Source organism: Mesocricetus auratus, unplaced genomic scaffold, assembly GCF_017639785.1.
Source record: "Mesocricetus auratus isolate SY011 unplaced genomic scaffold, BCM_Maur_2.0 Super-Scaffold_100001, whole genome shotgun sequence".
In the NCBI taxonomy this organism is placed as follows: Eukaryota; Metazoa; Chordata; class Mammalia; order Rodentia; family Cricetidae; genus Mesocricetus; species Mesocricetus auratus.
The window spans coordinates 12,141,256-12,162,486 of NW_024429187.1; the positions used below are offsets into that span (position 1 = coordinate 12,141,256).

General features: G+C 41.6%; 1 protein-coding gene across 15 annotated transcripts in view; it reads right to left on the bottom strand.

The window, feature by feature from the left end:
* The window catches only part of Sox5 (SRY-box transcription factor 5), a 936,665-nt gene that overhangs the window by 31,228 nt on the left and 884,206 nt on the right, over positions 1-21,231 (bottom strand). For all 15 annotated transcript variants that reach the window (XM_040743583.1, XM_040743581.1, XM_040743582.1 and 12 more), the window contains 2 exons: positions 10,628-10,805; positions 11-156 (listed from right to left, as the gene is read on the bottom strand). In XM_040743583.1, coding sequence (XP_040599517.1) covers positions 11-156; positions 10,628-10,805 — 324 coding nt within the window. The remainder of the gene's footprint in view (positions 1-10; positions 157-10,627; positions 10,806-21,231) is intronic.

The window sequence follows — 21,231 nt, forward strand, 5'->3', positions numbered from 1 at the left end:
CTGCACTAACCTTTTCTGTCCGGCAGCTGTTGAGACCTATGCTATTCACCACGGCCACCTTCCCGTCCAGTGCCTGCTGCTCCCGCCTGAGTTGCTCCTTCATCTGTCGAGCTTCTTGGATGGCCTTGGTGACAGCATCGTGGTCGTTTAAATAACCTGGAGATGAGACACAACACATGTACGAAATGCATGGGAGAAGGACAGGCTGACTTTGGCCATGGGCATACGTCCCTGATAGGTTAGGATCTGAGGGAACCTAATGTCCTCGGGAAACTCATCCATAATTAGCGAATGAGCGTGCAATTGGGGAATGAGTGATACACACTGCCAAATACCCGTAGCAAAAAAAAAAATTATGCTTACACCGCATCCAGTTACTTCTGAATACAAATTTAAAATAAAATTTTAATCTAAGTTTTTAAGTCAATTCCTGAGTGTGTCTTAAGACTGAATTTGTTTTGTACTGTGCACGTGTGTGCTTCTGTGTGTCTCTGTGTGTCCACGTGTGTGAGAGTACAGCACCCACAGAGGCCAGAAGACGTCCTCAGATTCCCTAGAGCTGGAATCAAACATGTTTGTGACGTGCCTACTGGGAACCGAACATGGGTCCACTGCAAGAATATACACGCTCTTAACTGTGGAGCACCTAGCGTCCCGAGGTTCAAAAATACATTTCTATTTTACCCCCGTGTAGAGGTCACATGCATTCTGCCATATAAGACCTGTACACTGGTAATCACCACAGTGATTACCAAGCCTCTCACAATATCGGAAGACTTGGGCCAGAGTCTGTGGCTGGTATGCAGGCCTGAGACAGACAGATGGACAGCGATTACCAAGCCTCTCACAATATTGGAAGAGTTGGGCCAGAGTCTGTGGCTCCTATGGATCAGGCCTGAGACAGACAGATGGAATGGATCATTATCGGATGGCAGGAAGGAGCACTCTCCCCCTGTAGATCCACTCGTATGATCAGGCCTGAGACAGACAGATGGAATGGATCATTATTGGATGGCAGGAAGGAGCACTCTCCCCCTGTAGATCCACTCGTATGATCAGGCCTGAGACAGACAGATGGAATGGATCATTATTGGATGGCAGGAAGGAGCACTCTCCCCCTGTAGATCCACTCGCCTTGGACATTAACTACAGGTGGCGTGCTTTGCTGCGCACCTAAACTCCTAAGAGGCATGAGACTAGACGTCAAGCACAGCATGTCACCGAGCCCCTGCCACTGGTAAGACACTGCAGATGCTGCTGCTAACTCACTCTCAATCAGACAGTCAGATGGCCAGCTCAGGCCTGAAACTCCCCAATGCAGGCTTAGAGAGAGGCTGCTGCAATAGTTTTAAAGACTAGTGAGGGAGGGAGCTGAGGTGATTTTTAACTTGATTGCGACTGAGATGTCGCCATTTATTTATTTGCTGTGCATTCTCGGGCAGAGTGCATTATTTTAGGTTAGAAGAAAATTGAGAGAGACAGAAAAAAGCCAGTACATTTGCAAATATTTAAAGGATGGGTAATATTTTGTTTCTCTCTTTCCTCTCTCTCTCTCTGTCTCTGTCTCTCTGTCTCTGTCTCTCTCTCTCTCTGTCTGTCTCTCTTTTAACTGGGGCATAAAATGGCATAAGATGGATCTGTAATATGAAATTGCCCAGAAAAGGGACTTGTCTGTGACTCGAGGCTCAGTCTAAGCAGATCCATTGGTGAGCTGTGACAGATGGAGAGGCTGTGGCACAGAAGGCAGACACTAATCACACAGAAAATGACCGGCTTGCCTCAACATGTTCCACAAATTCCAGCAAACTTTACACCCTAATCCATTTTTAGAACAAAAAACATCTGGGCCATAAATCCTCTAATCTGCCAAAACACGCTATTAAATCCCACGATTTGTTGAAAAACACTAAGATTAAAGAAAGGAAATATAAAATGGCTAGCTGCCTTGCTGTGAAAGTGTTATTAATACTCTTTCTTTGTGTCTTTATGAATGTTCTGGTACTAAAGAGCCTTGTCTAATCATGTCAGATTACACACCCTCATTGCGTAGCTCTTCTGTCTGACCCACTGATTGCCAAAACACATCAAATATTTCCTTGCCACTTAAAAACTCTATGGAGGATGGATGTGGGTTCAACAGAGTGAAGCTGGCTCCTCAGTGGTTCCTGGATTCCCTCCTCAGAGACAAGGCCTGGTCCAGGCATCTTCTCAGGCCCCTGAGCATGCTTCAGGTGAGCTCATGCAAAGCAGGGATCTTGAGAGCGGTAATGCTTTTTAGAAGCAATCATTGGAACTGACCCAAACTACGGAATGCGGCTTGAAATACACACACAATAGGGACTGGAAGAAACTGTTTAGACCAGGCGCTGTTTAGAGTGACTAACAGTTGCCAAGGATGGACCTGCTTACCTTGTCACTGTCCTCGGCGCTCTGAACAGTCTTCTGAATATGTCATTCCCCAGTGTATTCTGTAACTCTGGGTGGGAACCCAGCCCCTCTGGGATAAGCCTGGGCGTGTTTGTTTAGGCAGACCCCGAGAGGACCAGCCTGCTTGTCCTGGCCCTTGACCCCTGTCTCTGCTCAACCCAGCAATGGGTGGGTTTTTTTATACTCTATTTAGTCTCTCTATGATCTGTTTAGCTTCTCGAGAACACAAATACATTTGAAACGGTTTAGCATGTGGTGTTGAATGAAAGCACTTTTTACAGACTGCCAGGATAGCACTGTGTGGCAAGACAGATAACATGGACACAGGAGGAATGTAAAGGATGGCACAGGTGACTAACTGTAACCTGCGTGCCACAGAGGCCACTTCAATTCTGGGGAGTGTGGGTTCAGGCTCAAATAGGCACTGGCTCTAAAAAAAATTAACTTTAGAGTCCCCTGAGTCTCAGTAGCAATGCTGCACTAGACTCTACACCTGTTATCTGCTCTGCCAAGTCTTAAAGCCGTTTATATGTTCTAGAGTTCAACCATAGCATGACGTTGTTCACCATGTCCAGACGCCTTCATCTTATCACGATCAACTAATGTCCTCCCCTGCTGGCTCCCCGTACCAACCCCCCCCCCACACACACACCTGGGTGAACAAGTGTCTGAAAGCCAGTGCTCAACTTCAGGGGTGATTTCAGGTGCCATCTACCTTAAATTTTGAGACTTGATCCCCCGTAGGCCTGGAGCATGTTACAAGGCTAAGCTGGTTAAGTGGGTTCTAAGGATTGAATATGGGTCTTCATGCTTACTGGTTAGGCACTTTACTGACTGAACTGTCTATTTCCCTAGCTCACCACCTATATTCTTGCTTGTTTCTCTGTGATTTGAGAGATTACCCCATATACTATATGAACAAATACAAGCAACAACTGTGGTCAGCGTCACCCCTCCTGTTCAGATATCTTCTCCCTAGTCTCCTCCTCCACCTGTGTGCCCTATGAGGCAGGGAATGCTGCCTGTGTATCTCAGAGTTCATTATCCCCCCTCATCCCTCAGGCTGTCCTTTCTACAGCCTACAAACTTCCCAGTTGTCCGTCTCATCACTTGGAAAGTCATCTAAGATTTGATTCTTTATCTAACCCGCATAACAGACAGCCAAGTCTCACCGCGGTGTATTCATTTCTCAGCTCTTCAATTTGCCTCCCCAACCCCCGTGGGTCCCTGTCTTCACTGAAGTTACCCCATCCTTTGTGTAGGTTAAATCCCTTCCTTACTGGTTTTTTAGCCATAGTTATGTCCCCAATCTGTCTTTACATAGTATTTGAGCTTGAAAACTTTTGCTTAAAAAGCCATCACTTGGTACCCTGGTGCTCAAAGTAGCATTTCATGAAATGATGACCTGTCATGGTTTGTAACTGTGGAAGTACTGAGCGAAAGCCAGCTGTCTTCATACCTTTGGCTATATGATGTGACTTGAGACTCTCCAGGAAATAATGGCAACCTTTAGCCTTGCCTGTCATTAATGCCCACCCCCACCCCCACAGTCATCATTCTGGAATAAGCCCCAAGAGTGTTAACAGGACCTAAAAGCCTGTTTGCTTTGTCAGATGTTTGATCTTCCATGCCTCGTGTCTATCTGTCACGAGTTCCGGTATGAGTTTAAAAGGGAGGTCGCCCTAGTCCCAAGACTTCTCTGGTTCCTGTCTCCTTAAGTTCCCCACGTGCTGAAACGTTCTCCTTTCTGTTGTGTTTGGGCATTTATGCAGGAATTACTCAGTCTGTGAAGACCTCTCTGACATAGACCAGACTTGCTCCAGGCAAGCCCTGTGCAGCCTGCTTATCTGTTCCTCTGAAGCCTTGTAAATGCTTTCCATGTCACACGGGTCTACATTTTCCTAAGTGTGTTGTCTCAGCCTGCCAGTTCATGAACTATGTGAGCGCATTTAAAAAATATTTTATCATATTTTTCATTGTGTGTGTGTGTGTGTATGTGTATGTGTTTTAGTGTGTGTGTGTTGTGGTGTTTGTGTGTGTGTGGTGTGTGTGTATGCGTGTGTACATGAGTATGTGTGTGTGTGTGCGTGCATGTGCATGAGTGCAGGTGCCCTCAAAAGACAGAGGAGGCATTGGGTCTCCTAGAGCTGCAGTTGCAGGCTTGTGAGTCTTCTGATGTGGCGCTGGAGACAGAAACCTGGTCCTCTGCAAGTGCAGCAAATGCCCTTCACCACCAAGCATCTCCCCCAGTGCATGCGTGTGTAGTGTTACTTTTCGTTCTACTTTGAAGGAATAAGCACACATTTCTGTGAGCATCTGTCTTGGTACAATTCCAAGCTCGTTTCAATGGAAAGCTCCAGTGCGTGGCACAGAACTGTCAGAAGTTCATGGAACTAGCAGACAACACCAAGACAAGACAAATTCTTACTCATTATGTATACATTTGGTCAGAACATTTTTACCAATGTTACGTCTGTTTAGTGTGTGTGTGTGATTGTGTGTGAGAGTGTGTGAGCATATGTGACTGCATGCACTGTACATACACACACGTTTGAGTACCATGGTGCACGGGTGAGGTATAAAGATAACTTAGAGGAGTCAGTTCTCTTCTGCCACCGTATGGGTCCCAGAAATTGAACTCAGGTCTTCGGACTCATCTTTTCTACCCACTGAGCCATCTCACCAACTCCACAAAACATGCTAGTTACAAATAAAAGTTGGAGTTTCATAAGATTTTCCACAAAAATTTTCTGTCTTCTAGATCATTATTAAATATCAGCACCCTAAATACACAATATCCATTTCTTCATCTCAGAAACCTCAGAATTAAGTCATAAACATGACAACAATTTGTAAACTCTGAAGTGCCATGCAAATGTAAATTATTTCAGGATGTGGCAGACTGACACTATTCATTTCCTGATGAAGCAGTGTCTTCCTGTGAATTATAATGTCCTCACTTAGTCACTGATTCCAACACCCAGTTGATCTCATCATATCCTTTGTGTAAGTTTTTTCCCATTAAAAATGTAAAGTTATGTCCTGGCATAGTAGTTCACAGCTGTAATCCCAGAAGGGAGGTGATGATCCAGGGTCTGAGGCCAGCCTGGGCTATGTTGCTAATGCAATTAATGAACTTGAACATAACACCTTTTTCTTTGTTTAGGTCAGTCTGTGCCTATGAAGGACAAGGTAAGTTCAGTTTTAGTGTTCATGGGCCCCTGAGGAATTTTACCAGTGAAAGTAACATGTTCTAACATGAAATCAAGTTATACTATGTCAGAAGCCTCAGTTCTAGCATAAAACCAAGTTATAGTAGGTTGGAAGCTGCTTTGCTTACTTACTATGGTTTGAAAATGTATGCCATAGAGAAGGTGTTTTGTAAATGTTTTGCCTTCCTTCCTTCCTTCCTCTCTCTTTTGTGTATGTGTGTGTAAGTGTGTGTGTGTGTGTCTGTGATTATGTCTATGTGTGAATATATGTGTCTAGGTGTGCATATGTGTATATTTGCGTGAGTACCTGGATGTGGGTGTAGAGGGCAGATGGCAATTTGTATGAGTCAGGTCAGTCATTCTACATTGTACATCCTAGAATTCAGACTCAGGATTTTAGGCTTAGCAGCAAGCGCCCTTACATGCTCGGCTGTTGCATTAGCCTACACAGAAGGTATTTAACTCTCCCTTACATGGGTGAGAGGAAAGATAAAGTTAAACCAGTAAGATAGATTATCTAGCCAGAGAGGCAACTGTAACCAGAAAGAAAGCCAACTCAGGGACTGCTGCCCTAAGGAGTTGAGTATAGACAAATAAACTACTAGGTTACTGTGGTGGTTTGAAAAAAAAATGGTTGCCAAAGGGAATGGCGCTATTGGGAGGTGTGGCCTTGTTGGAGGAAGTGTGTCACTGTGGAGGCGGGCTTCCAGGTCTCATATGCTCAAGCTACACCTGGGGAGACAGACCACTTCCTCTTGCCTGTGAGTCAAGTTCCTCTAGCACCATGTCTCCCTGCACTCTGCCATGACCCTCCACGATGATATTGGACTAAACCTCTTAACTGTAAGCCACCTCAACTAAATGTTTTTCTATATAAGAGTTTTTGTGGTCACTGTGTCTCTTCACAGCAATAGAAACCCTAACTAAGGCAATTACCACACAAATAAAGGGACCTAGGAGTGAACCTCATTCATAAAGCATGTGCTTGGTATATGGAAGGCCATGGGTTGGCTTCTTGTCACTGAAGCAAGTAAAAATCAGAGCTATACTGATATCTATGCTCCCAAAGAACTTATTGCAGATGCCTGCAGAGGCAAGTATCTGCCTCAGCTCCCTACAAAATAGGAATGCTGGACTAGAGCACATGGGTGTCTGCTCTGCCTAATGGCCTATTTTTTAGAATAAACACAGTGAGGAAATGGGTAAGAAATACTTTGAGGAATGTTTACATAAGCACACGTCAAACATAGGTAGAAAGTGCCTTTGCAGGGATAGTGACATCTGCCCCAAAAGTCTTAAATTATCCACTGTTCTTTTGACTGTTTGTGCTAAAGCTCTATTTTCTTTGCAGATGCTTATCATGTGTCCACCTATCAAAATTATTCTTGTAGAGCATACTCATTAGAGTATATTGGCCACCAGCCTCAAAAAGTCACTTACTGTATGTGTAACTAATAGATATATAGCAAAGAGCTGAGCATCATTAATGATAACTCAAAGTTATCTTTTGGTCCACAGTTTTCCATGGTTTATTAATGGCCTAACACATTAATTTTTCTTTCAGGGTGACCTTTACAACACCATTAATCCTTCCGGCTTTTATCCAACTACATTATTTCTCATTATAGTTTCAGCTTTCAACATCTACATTTGTTGAAAAGAGAAAAGTAAATTGTAGTGGCCTCAAACCCTTGGAAAATATGAGGGCTGTAGATATGGTGAAAGGACCAGGATGAGGGAAGGAGATGTTTTATTACTGTAATAGAGAAATCCATATGATAAGTATCACTAAACATATTCTTGCCTTTATAAAATACTTGGTTATACTTAGTCTTTGGGGACGTTGATGTAAAACTATCTACACACATACATATATGATTATTTATAAAATTATATATATACATATATATAATCATTCTATTAGAAAGCAAAGTTTAAGTAATATTTTAAAAGTAGGCCATATGTCAACATTGTGACTTTTACGAACTCCATTTCTAAAAGGAAGTGAATCCTTTTTGACAAATCAAACATTTTCTTTCACACAGAAACAAATCTAATCTCATGTCTTTTAGGACACTTAGCAGAGTGAGTTAGTATTAGACCAATGTGGTGAGACATACATGCAGATTCCAAGCTTCCGTTTTCAGTGGTTCTCATCTGAATGCCCCCTGCCCTTTGCTGAGTCACTGCTAACCAATCATCTTAAGTTCTGCTATGTAAAATTAAAGCATTTGGAAATACCTCTTTTCTCTGTCTAGTCTTCAATTTCTCTGAACCTGGACTAACTTTCTGCTTCCTGCTGTCTCAAACCAAAGACCTAGTCTATCTTTTTCCTAAGTCAAGTTGTTCTAGCAATCCTTCCTCTTTGCAGGAAGAACTCCACCTCCCTCTCAAGGCTGTGTATCTCTCCACTTTTCTCCTCTTCCTCTTTGGAGAGGAATGTCTGTCTGTCTGCCTGCCTGCCTGTCTGTCTGTCTGCCTGCCTGCCTGCCTCTTGACTACCTACCTACCTCTACATCTTCATTTTAAATCCTATGCCTACTCAACTCACCCTGTCACTTCTCAAATCACATTTACAAGATGAGTCCACATTGCCAACTCTACCATTCACTGGACTGTCCTATTCATTCTCCAAGCTGCTGCAACTGGAAGTCTGGTGAAATCACTCCACTTGGGTCTCAGAGGTCTATCTATCTGTGAACTCCAGCTAAAGACTAAGGCTTTTCTGCATCATGTTCCTCTGCTCTTCTGTAGAATGTGCCACCATAAAATAACCTCTCTGTGAAAGCTTTTCTAGGGCCAACCTTATATGGCTCTATTGTTGCATTTGTCTGTGGGGTGACTGTGTTGACTTACAGGGTTTCTCTGCACTGTAAGTTCTGTTATGAGCTCACAGGTGCCTGGAAGAAATGAAACCCATCCCAAACTGCTCCCATAAACAGGATTTCTTTTTGGTGTGAGATTTTTCATGTTTGTACCAGGAGCTCCACTCACTGACTGAAGGCTTTCTTTCTCACAATGCTTACATATGTAGGCTTTCTTTTTCAGTGTGATTTCCTTGTGCTTCTAATAGTTACTGTGCCAACTGAAGGCATCCCCCACATATACATGACATTTATTATTCATTAGTATTGGACAGTCTTATTCAGCAGTTTTCTACCTAGAAAAGTATGTGGTAGATTTAAGATATGTTCAAATAACCTTTGAAATTTTTCTCTTCAAAAGTTGGAGGTTAACTCTCTCTTTCTCTCTCTCTCTCTCTCTCAAGTGGTGATTTGGCTGGCCATTCATAAACACCATGGCTTTCTCTGCTCTCTTTTTGGGGTTCACTCACTGGGGAGTTTTCCTGCCATGTGATAAGGAGCTATGGGAAAGTCTGTGCGATCAAGAACTGAGGTTTCTAACTACCAGGGAGGCAAATGAGTTGTCTAACTGTAGTTAGGTCCTGATGTTCTCGCTAGCATCTTCACTTATAATTGTTTGGAGTAACCTAAGACAGCAATAGTTAGCTGAGTTTCTCCTTATTAACTGAGAAAATGTACAGGAAATAGGCAGTTTTGGGGTTGGTAGTCTATACAACCATTAGCTAATACAATCACGGTTCTTCTTACCAGACACACTCGTTTCTGGTGAAATGCTCAAGTCGAGTATTAATCTCTATATCCAACATCCCAGCTTTGATTTTACATATCAAATAGCTGCATTTTCCTCCTGAGCACCTCTAACTAAATGCTGCCTTGTTCTTGGAACTTAACACATACTAACGTTCCTTTTCATGTCCTCCTTCCAATTCTGATCTTCTTGTTCATGGGTAATTGAAACTCCTAGGCTCCTCTGCACTCTGGGGCAGAGGACTTTGTTAGATCTTCTTTAATATGCCTCCATTCCTCCAGAACCCACTCTCTTATTTCCACCTCATGGAACGTACTCTTACCACACATGGCAATGGTGCTGCTGCTAAACAATATTGTTCACTCGTTAATACTTAAAGTTCTGATGACACTGCTCTGTGAAGGAAAAGGGCCGAAACCTCAGAGGAGAGTGTTCCACCCCATTCTCATCCACATATTTCCATCTTTTCTTCCACCACGTTCTGCCATGTTACACAGCTTTCTAGTCAAGTCCTTGCATGTCATAGGTGCTTATTTTCCTGAGTTCTTCCTCTTTTTTACAGCCTAGGAAGCCTACGAATGTATCAGTTCTTCAAAGTTTAGTTTGAGTAGTGCTGTTTGTAACTTAGTCTGTTGTGATTCTTCCCAGTAGAACATAGCTCTCTCCTCTGTGACTATAGGATTACAGGTGTGCTCTGGAGTAGCCTTCAGTATTTAAGAGCTAGATTGTAACCTCTCCCTAAGTAATCCTGTTCTGCATAGGGACTAATCTGTGCTAGAGGTTTCCTACAGACAGAAGTAATAAACATATCAATGAGTGTGTGCTGAATTGAGTAAATTTTAATTCATGCATGAAAAATAAAAATAATAGCATTGGTTGACTTATCATAAATTATAGTTAGAGGAAACCGAAGACCCCGTCTATGTGCAATCAGAATTTTCAGAGTAGAACAGAGCAAACTTCATATTTCATGGCTGAAAGTTGACCCAAACAGAATGCATACCTCATCATATATCTGCATACATCACAAAAGTGAGAAAAAAGTCTCAGTGGTAGGAAAGAAAAGTCACTTAGAAGCAAGATTCTGGAACCATTTTTTCACTACAATTCATTTATGTCTCTTTTTTAAAAAAAAATAAATTAAAAGGCAAAGTTTCACACATAACTAGCACTTTTAGATTGTCAAGTGCATAGAAATTTGGCTGATTAAAACTTTCACTTACATGTTTAAAACAGACCGTATGATAGTAACTCAGATTACATCTCCCTCATTTTCTCAAGCCATGTGCAACCTATGTGTAGGCACTCCATCTTAGATGATTCCATTCAATTGCCATAAACCGAAAGTGAACAAGAACAAGAGAAACAGGACTTACCTATTGTGCTAACTCTTGCTGAAGGACTAGCTAATGCTGCTGGGGCAGAGGCTTTGAGGGGGCCCGCCCCACTGTTTATTCTCAGAGCCGGCATGTGGGGAGACGTGGGTGATGTGGGTGATTTGCCATCCGAGGTCTTGGGTTTAGCTGATAGGTTCAGTGGCTGGGCCACTTCATCCTGCAAGGGTCATTAGAACATGAGCTGTGACAAGGAAAGGCTGACCAGAGACATCACGAAAAACACCCGAGTAAACATCACTACATTTATAACATAAAATCAAGAAGAATACTCAAAATATTCCTTGGTATGAACATGTGCATTAGACCAGTTCAGTAATTAGTGACTTAATTATTCTATGCTTGAAGAGTGTATCTCAATTTTATACCCTTCTCTGTTAGCTCCCAGGTTATCAATTACGTCACATTTGTGGATACAATTCTGCTGGATTTCTATTGCATTGTGAGAATCAGAAAAACAACACTACATTGCTCACTACAAACTATTTTATTCCTTTGATATGTTCTAGAATTGGAACATTTGGACAATTGTTTATATCATATTCAGTACTATTTAAATTTTACTGTAAAATGAAGTTTCAGTTACCCTTTAAATATTATTTCATGAGTTGAGAGCATATGTGATATTTATCAATAGCAGAAACTTTGCTTTAAAGTGAAGCTATCTTTATCAAATAAGGTAAACAGATAGCAGGGAGGCATATGCTAATCTCTACAAAAACTTAATTCTTCACTATATACATACATATATAAACATACAAATATACACACATGCTTACATATGAGCAAATTCTAGAACCATTTCTCACTACAATTAGTCATTTATACACCTTAAAAAACAAACTAAAAGGCAAAAGCTTCACACATAACTGGAACTTATAGATTTTCAGGGTCTGTAGAACTTTGACCACGTGTAGTGTGTGTGTGTGTGTGTGTGCGCGCACCCTATTGAAACAAATCACTTCATAAGGAAAATCATGATGGCACAAGACAAGAAGGAAGTTAGTGCAAGCTTGTGCTCTGAAAGGTGCTCATGATAAGGTTATAGATTCTGTGCACTTAGGAAACCTGTGAACAAACTAGACAAAAGTATTCTCACATATGCTCTGATTTGCATTGCAAAGAAAAGCACATTTTGTAGTGAATTACCAATGAGGTAATTCAAATTGGCCATCAGGTTGCATTAGAGATATAGAATAAGTTAATAGCTATTATATGAATTTCTACCCATTAATAGACTCTTGGAAAGCGGTCAAATAAGGTAGTTCCCTTCCTAATAGGGTATATGACTTAGAGAGAAACTTATTTTTACACCTAAAAACGTATAGAGGTCTATTTAACTGGAAACACTGCTTAATGTGAAACACCCAGTTGAGCTGTTCAGACAGAGCCTACACGATGCCTCGGTAGGCAGGACCCCTGAAATAATGTGTGTGTCTATTCCATTGGTTCTGAAAGAGCTGTTCATGGACTAGCACTACCTGGAGAACCTGAGAACTAGTTGTAGGGCAAACTGTTGCAGATGCTTGGATGTGGGGTCCAACAATGGGTGTTTGGATGAATATTTTCCAGTAATTCTAGTGTACTCTAAAGGCTGGCAGCTAATGGCTTACAAAAGAGGCAATTAGAAAACGTTAACACTGGGTTTCAAAAAGCTTCCTCGATGAAAGGGTACACAGTTTAAAATATGTAGTATGACTAAATTCTTTGAAATTTGGCTGGGATTATATACTAATAAGATTAGAAACAGTTGTGTGCACACAAGATCGGCCTGGTGCAGGGGTGGAGTGGAGGAGTTCTGGGATAAGAATCTGTACCTTCTCCACCAGTTAAGCCGAGTATCCTAACAGCCAGGTAGACTATTAATGCTACTGACTGTGTGACTGTAAATGTCCCGTGTGCTCCTCTCCCCACTACCTGGCACATGCCTGTCTGTCCTCTGTGTGAACTCTAGGGCTTCAGCGACAACCTTGGGGCAGGATCATCAACTCTTGTTTCCAGAAAAGCTTTGGGGAGTTAAAGGCAGTTGCTGCCCTTGACTGTGTACTCAGAAGGCTGGAGGATGAGGCAGAGTGCATCCCTAAAGCTGGAGTGGGAGATCTGGAACACATAAGCAGAAGAGTGAGGGTGTGGACCAGGAGCACGGGTGACAGTGCTGATGAATCTGAGGGGCTGGGTGATACGACACGGTGAAATGCCACACGTCTGAGCCTTCGACACTAAGAGCTATCACGGGTTCATGCTGACGGTGCCTCGATTGTTTATGAAGGCTAAAGACGCACTGCAACTTTCGATATTTCCTCCAAGGCAGTGCACATGTCTGAAAGACAAGAAGTGCAGGGCCCCAAGGACGTATGACAGGTGGACAGTTCCAGATTGACAGAAATGTCATTCGTATTTGCCCTTTAAGACTCTCCTCGACCGTGAGACAGACTATTGGTATATTTAATAGGAGCTCACATGCATTATCCTTATGCTGGGAATTGCATAATAATTTTGGTCCATTATATTATATCTCACAATTTGGCCCGTTTTAATTATTCCCTGCTGCTGAAACCACAAAGCAAGTCCCGTTATCCATGAAGAACAGGGAACTTACAGAACACTCCAACTTTCTACTAATTATTGTTTACTTGACTAAACGAAGATTCTACGGCACTTAACTGTAAGATGGGCTTTGACCTGTTTGTTTATGGTGTGCATTCTTAGAGTTATGGGTTTGGCATAAACATGGAAGGCACAACATTTTCTACCTTGTGTTTCACTTGTAGTGTCTTGTTTAGAAAAAAAATATAATTGAACAGCTTAGCTTGGCCAACCTCTATTCTTAGCAGTAAAACATATATCAAGATAAATAAATAATTCACATATAAAAGACTGAGTAACTTCCAAGGTCAGGAAAACATTTCTACCCAATCCACCATTAAGCAGGGAGAAAAGCAAAATCTCCTTTGCATTACTCAACCAATTGTTGAATCAGGTTACCACAATGAAACTTTCATAAATATTATTACTTTGTAATTATTTCTTTTATACATAAAATGATAGCCCCCAGGATTTTATTTACTTTTTGAGTAGTTCCAAATGACAAATGTTTTATGAGCATCTAAACATAAACAGACATGTAAGCTGAAGTAAACACATTTGTACTCCGGGAAGACAGCTATTTGCATTTGCAGATCTCATTATAGATACTCCAAATCACTTGTTTAATCTTCCGGGCCATGACGATTTTTGTTTGTTTGCCATCCTGATCCCCTTGCCTCTCCCTCTCAAGTGCTGGGATCAGAGAGATGTGCTCCACCCTGCCCTGTCCATCACCTTGGATGCTATTAAGTAACCAGTAATTTATTGCATGAAGCTCAGATAGTTTAGTGAAGCCCACTGAAAGCTTTGGTGTGCCTTTCAACTTACACACCCACGTTTATCCTAGAGTTTAAGAGCCAAACTTCACGTGTACTCTGGAACTGCGGCCTCTTTCGATATTTATATCACATATGCACACGAAGGCTCATGTAAACGTGAGAGAGTGAGGTTAAATGCATGCCTGCTGTTTCATACACTGGCAAAAAGTTATGCAACCCAGTGACTCAATTTAGTGACTTTTTGTGATTATTGTCTATGCTATATTACATAAAATATTTCACAGTGTTGATATGATACTTAGACTACTTGTTGAGGAAATTAAGGTTTCTTCTCTCCTAGCAGCACTGATTGCCAACTGGACATGTCTAGAACTACCTGGCTGAGAAGTCTCAACTGAGTAATTTTCTTTATAAGATTGGCTCATAGGCATAGCTATGGGGGAGTCTCTCAATTGTTCATTGATACAGAAAGACTTAGCTCATTGTAGATGGCACCATTCCCTGGGGAAGTAGTCCTAGGAGAATATATATATGTATAGAAAAGCATGAGCCTTCAAGTAAGTCAGGCAGCAGCATGATTGATCCATGGTCTCCTCTTCAAGTTCATACTCGGATTCCTTCCCTGATATCCTTCAGTGATGGACTATAACCTTCAAGGGGAACCCAAATCAGCTCTTTGTTTGCCTAAGCTGATTTGGGTCAGCATGTTTGAAATCATAGCAACCTAAACTTCCTCCACAGTAGAGGAAAATAAGATTCCAAATCTCCAGGGGAAAGTTTTAGGAGTCTACTGTGGAATATAACTTTTAATAAGCTACTGGTTCATCTTTGTTAACTGAGGAAATGAATGAAAACAGGTAAACTCAAGCAAACATTTGGTACGGCAGCTACCATGACTCAACTGAGAACTAAAATCCCATTTACCAGCTGTGGGCTGAGCAGCAGAACCATGGAGGCCTTGATTGGTCTGTATCATAGGCAGACAATCCCACAAGCAGGTAAAGAAATTAACTGGATGAGGTAAAGAACATGACCCAAATCTGCGGCTGTAGATGGACTCACGGAACCATCATCAGAGACCCCAGGATCATTTTGTGCAAAGACAACTAAAACTGAAATATATCTCAGACCATAGCTTCAGTTAGGTCTATTTTTGACAACATGCTCTTTTACATAGTTGCACGCTGCCTTCTTTTTTGCTTTTTGCTTTCTGCTGCAGTAATAAAGTAACTATCAAACCTTCCAGTCCATCACTGAGGGTAAATGGCAGAAATTAAAGCAGGACCTGGGGGTGGGAAAGGAAGCAGAGGCCATGGGGGAGCACTCATCACTGGCTTTCTTTCCGTGGCTTGCTCAGCATTTTTCTTAAACCCACTGGGATACCCTGCCCAGGGGTGGCAGCACCCACTATTGCATCATTACTAGCACCAGTATTCAAGAAAGTGCTCCCACAGACCTACCTACAGGTGAGTCCAGGGAGGCACTGACTCAGCTGAGGCTCCCTCTTCCAGATGACCCCGGATTGGGTCACACTGACCAAGAAAGTGCTCCCACAGACCTGCCTCCAGGTCAGTCCATGGAGGCACTGACTCAGCTGAGGCTCCCTCTTCCAGATGACCCCAGCTTGGGTCACACTGACAAAAGCTGAGCAGCGCATATGACTTTCACACTTGAAAACGACTAAGAAAAAAATCAAATGTGATTTTTCACGTTATCATTTTATCAAAGAAAGAGGAAGGCATTCTTCATTCGACCATAACATACTTACTTCTTTTTCTCTCTCTTTAGTCTCCTATTTCTTCCCAAGGAATTTTAGGACTACAGAGCTGAGATACCAGTACCCTAAGATGCTTACTGATCCTATTGTCTCCTTGTCTTTTTCCACACGGAACTTTACCCAATCTGAGTGCAAGGGGCAGAATCCCAACTGGTAATATACAAATAATTACAAACTTCATAACTTAACTTTTCACTAGACCTCTTTAAGTATTATTATTAACAATTGTCTGTCTGGTGTGGCCATGCCATAGTGATCTCAAATTCCCACTCCCTTCCATTTTTACCTATGTTAATTATTGGAAATCAAACCTTTGTAGGTTGATTTTTATATCGACTGGACAGAAATGGGTAAGATTATATAAACATAGTAAAAATCCAAAATCAGGGCTGGAGAGATGGATGGCTCAGAAGTTAAGAGCACCAGCTGCTCTTGCACAGGAAACTGGGTTCAATTCCCAGCATCCCCAAATGGCAGTTCATGACAACTTGTAACTTTTGGCTTCAGGGGATCTGACATCCTCTTTTGTTAATTCATTAAATTATTTTATTAAATTATGAAATATTCAAAGTGGCTAAAATTCCAGACACATCCACCACACCTACAGTTTATATAGAAATATTTAAACACTTAAAGTGCCACAAATCCATTAGTTTATTGGGCTTCCTTTTTAATATTTAGTTTATTCTTATATGTATATCTGTGTGTGTGTGTGTGTGTGTATGTGTGCATGTATGCATGTGCATACAGACACATGTAACTGTGGCAATGCCACTAAAGGGTACCAAATCCCATGGAGCTGAAGCTGCAGAATGTTGTAGGCTACCAATGTGCGTGCTGGGAACTAAACATGGGTCCTTTGCAAGGAACCCACTGAACCATCTCTCCAGGAACAGGCTTATTATTATGTTTTTTTCTGTACCTAGTTTTATTTCTAAATAAATGTGTCATTTTACACTGATTCAGATCCCCTAGGGTCACTAGGACTGGGAAGACATTTCAGGCACTGGGAGGGTGGTTCGGACCTTTATGCCGCTCACTGGCTAAACCAAAGGTTGTTTGGGTTCACTCTAGGTTGGTGTCCAACAAGGCGGGTCCAGGAGATACATAGGCCACTTGATAATGACTTAGGACTGACAAGTGTCAACCCCTCATCTCATTGACAACCTCAGAAGAGTCATTAAGACACCCTCTTCCTTCATGGCAGTGACAAGAGCAGCCAGGTGTTATTAAAGGACTCCGTGAAGTGTCAGCTGTTCACACAGAATGCCAGCAAAGGGCAGTTTTTATGGCAAATGCTGAGGACAAATATTTTTTTATCAAGATACTGGAGGTAAGAATCAAATGCCAAGAATTGGTATTAGGTAAGACTTTTATTTGTCACGATCTTGGCTGCATATGAATGTTCTCAGAGAATAATGATCTCAGGTGTCTGTTCTACGTAAGCATGCCATGGGATATGAGGCATAGCAAGAGTGATTTATCAGTTATTCATTTAAGAAATAGTCAATTAAAATAATTAATATGTAGTGAAACTCAGCTGTAATGCTTCATGTTTAATTTCTCACAGCCCATACATACCATTAGGAGAATAATATATTTCCCAGTCTGAATAGCATACAAGATTTTATATAGCAACTCAATGATATCATTACAGAACTCTTTCTCTTTCTTTGTCTCTGTCTCTCTGTGTCTCTCTGTCTCTGTCTCTCTGTCTCTGTCTCTGTGTGTGTGTGTGTGTGTGTTGTATGTGTGTGTGTGTTGTGTGCCTGTATATATGCACATGGGTGTGCTCACCGCTAATGTACAGGTGTTGGGATGAGAGTTGGACAGTGAGATGTAATCATTAATCATTTCTGTATCTTACTTTTGAGATGAGGTCCCTCACTGAACCAGGATGCTGTCTGTCCACAAACCCCAGGGCCCTCCCAGTGCTGGGGCTACATGGACACAGAAAGGATTTGAACTCTGGTCCTCACACTGGCAACCAAAGCAGACTCGCGCATTGAACAATCATCTAAAACTTTGTAAAGTTTTTCCTGCTTTCATTCTGCTTAGATTGAATCAAGGAAAAAATAATGAGTGTTTCAGCCTTAGAATTTCATGTTATTTTAAGCAGCGTTTCGATCTACTAGATTGCCACATACAATAAAGCTGTCCCTGGGTTCCTACAGAATAAGATGTAATATAAACACATCAAACTTCTCTTACAGAAGTATGTGGAATATGGAATATTACACAGTGTATTTTATATGCAGATAGACTATGAAGTTGCATCTATAAAAATTATATTAAATATGTGACAATGTGCAATGTTATATGCAATACAATATATTATATTCAGTGTGGTAATTTACATAATGCTATATATGTCTATGCATATATATCATAGAAATGTGTATCTTTCAATGGGTGACTTGTTTTTCTATCTTAAAGGGTCATTTGTCGTACAAGAACAGAGTCTCAAAAATATTAACAAGCAGGAAAACAAACCAACAAAATTTTATCTTCCAAAACTTATCTTGGACTTTAAACAACGTAACCAAACTGGTAATTCCGATAAGAAGCCCATTTACTTGGTTAGTCTTCATTGGTGGGGGTACTCACTTAAATATGTATTTCTAGTAAATCAACGAAGCTAATGGTAAAACAGAAAGCTGGTGGATTAATCTGCATCTGATAAAAATCTTGCCTGGGTTATTCTTTCTGTCCTCATGTAGTCCATGCTATATTTACAACGTAGCCAAAGGTGACCCTGAATTCCCAACCCTCCTGCCTCCACCTCCAGAGTGCTGGGGTAACAGGCATGCCCACCATGTTCTTCTTATGCAATGTTGGGGATCAAACCCAGGGCTTGCTGTATGCCAAGCAAACAAGCAGTCTATGTACCAAGTCCCTCCATCAGCTTTTAATGGTATGATTTCCCTAACCTCAAAACATTCCCCAAGGCCAATCTCATAATCAGAACCAAGGGAAAAAGTCACTAAAGTATAAATGCTCCCTTCCTATCACAGTAAAGGCTCTTAAGTCAGGCACACATACTCCACGACATACAGTCTCTTTGCACTGACTGACCACAGTCATCATAACTCCTAAGTCCAGAGTGCCAAACCTAGACCAGAAAGATAAATATCCTACCTCTTGATTCCATAATCTTTCTAGGGACAGAGGCTTTCTCCAGAGTTCAAGAATACCGATTTTTTTCCCCTGAGCAAAATCACATTTTGCAGATGCTACCTTGACATGCTCCTACAATGATCCAAACCCCTAGGCTCTCATCACTCGCTGCTTTTTAATAAAGAGACAGTGCAAGGGTAGCAGGCAAGTATTGTGCTTAATGGGACTGCCAAACGCCTACCCTCAAAGGACTTAGAATCACATGACGGTACCAAGGACAGTGACATTTTACCAGAGCTGGTCTGCTTTGGAAAGCATCGGTCTATGTGTAGTGAGGTCACACACAATGGTGGTTTTTATAGAAGTGGAATTTGTGGTAGATATTCCACAGGTGCCAGGGTAACAGTTGAAGGAAGAAGACAGAATCATTCTACAGTGGAGGAAGGGGGGAAATGAGCAAAATGAAATAAAACAACACATTGCATGAAAAACTGATACTCTTGGAACACTGGAAGAAAGACTTGGGATGAGGTAGGGGACCGTGGAGAGGTGCTAGTTCCCAGAATGCCATGGGAAGGCACAAAACCTCTCTCTTTTTGACATTCTATCATGTTTTTATTCTTAAATCCAGTCACAGAGTTACAGAGTTATAGAGCGATCCTGCTGTCAATCATACTTTATTCTTCACAACCCAGAGAGAAGGCAACACCTTCTCTACAGGCTGCCCTGTTGTCCTCTACAATCATTGACACTGTTGTATCTTCTATGAGTCACTTCTCCATCGTCTTGTTTCCAGAAGCTTTCTTCCTTATGCCCATGTCATGGAACAGCACTCAGCCCCCAGCATTTAACTGTGGGTTTTCTTGAGTGTCTCACCATTATATTGCACAAAGGCTCGGTTGTTAGTCCTGCTTTTATCCTGTCTGGTACCCAGCGTGTCATAGGCCATCTCCTGTGAGGAGTGCTCAAAAACACATCTAGGAAAAACACTCATCACACTGCTTTTGAAGAGACACGTTGTTTCTTCCAGCAAACCCCAAAGTCTCCTGCTTAGAACAGATTGATAAGAGTTTGTTTCAAATGAAGCATCCCTGTTCATTCTTTCTTACCAAGGCAGTGGTTCTCGACCTTCCTAATGCTATGACTCCTTACATACAGTTCCTCATGCTGTGGTGACCCACAACCACAAAATCATTCCATTGCTACTTCATAACTGTCATTTTGCTCCTGTTATGAAGCATGATGTAAATATCTGAGATGCAGGATGTCTGATATGTCTGATATGTGACCCCTGTGAAAGGGTCCTTTGACCCCATGGGCATTTGTGACCCACAGGTTGAGAACACTGCTCTAGAAGCGATCTCATTTTAGATAAGTCCCGTGTTATTAATTGTGTGCCCTGAGTAGACCTTTGGTTTTGAACTGAGACTAAGCCACATTTGAAAGCACATTTTTATAACATACTTCCCTTTGTTCACTCAAATTTTCAATGGCCTCAAACTCTAGGAAATAATGTATTAAAACACAGGCCTCAAAGTTCACATTAGAATAGCTAAAAGCCACAGTGTTGACGTAGAGAGAATCCCTGTATTGACACTTTCCTCCAAGATCAGGTTGCACTAGTAAATACAACTTTTCAAAAATTGATATGGTAAAACCTCAAAACACGCAGTGGTGACTAGTGGTTCACTTATTGTTGTTACTGGGTTGTCTCAACACAACATTACTCCAGCAAATGTTTATTCAGAGCATATTAAGGCCAGCCACTTAAAAAATAGATTGACAAAGTAAATGCAGCTATCTACTTCACCTGAAGGGGCTAAATCCATGTCTACTTGCTTGTCTTTCTTTATTTTTCAATATCTTATTGTATTTATATGGGTGTGCTGCCTACAAGAATGTCTGTGTACCATGTGTGTGCCTGGGGTCTGTAGAGGTCAGAAAAGGGCATCAGATCCCCTGGGCAGAGTTACCCACGGTTGTGAGCCTTCATGTGGGTGCTGGGAATTGAATCCATTTTTAGTGCAAGAACAGCTAATGCTCTTAAACACTGGACCCTGTCGCCAGCCTTTGCTTAGATCTCTCTTTATTAATGCAATCCCAAGTGCTTAAATCATCCTCCTGGATGTAACAGATCAGAATTCTCATTTGTTGCAAATCCGGGGATTCTAATGGAAAACAACAGAATTATTCAGCTGTTTTCTCAAAGTTGGATGGGAACCATTATTTTTTTTTAGATAAGTGGTAGCGCCTTCTATATGGGAACTGGCACCAAAACATTCCACCATTTGACCCAAAATTCTTGTCTTGCCCTGTATACACACAGG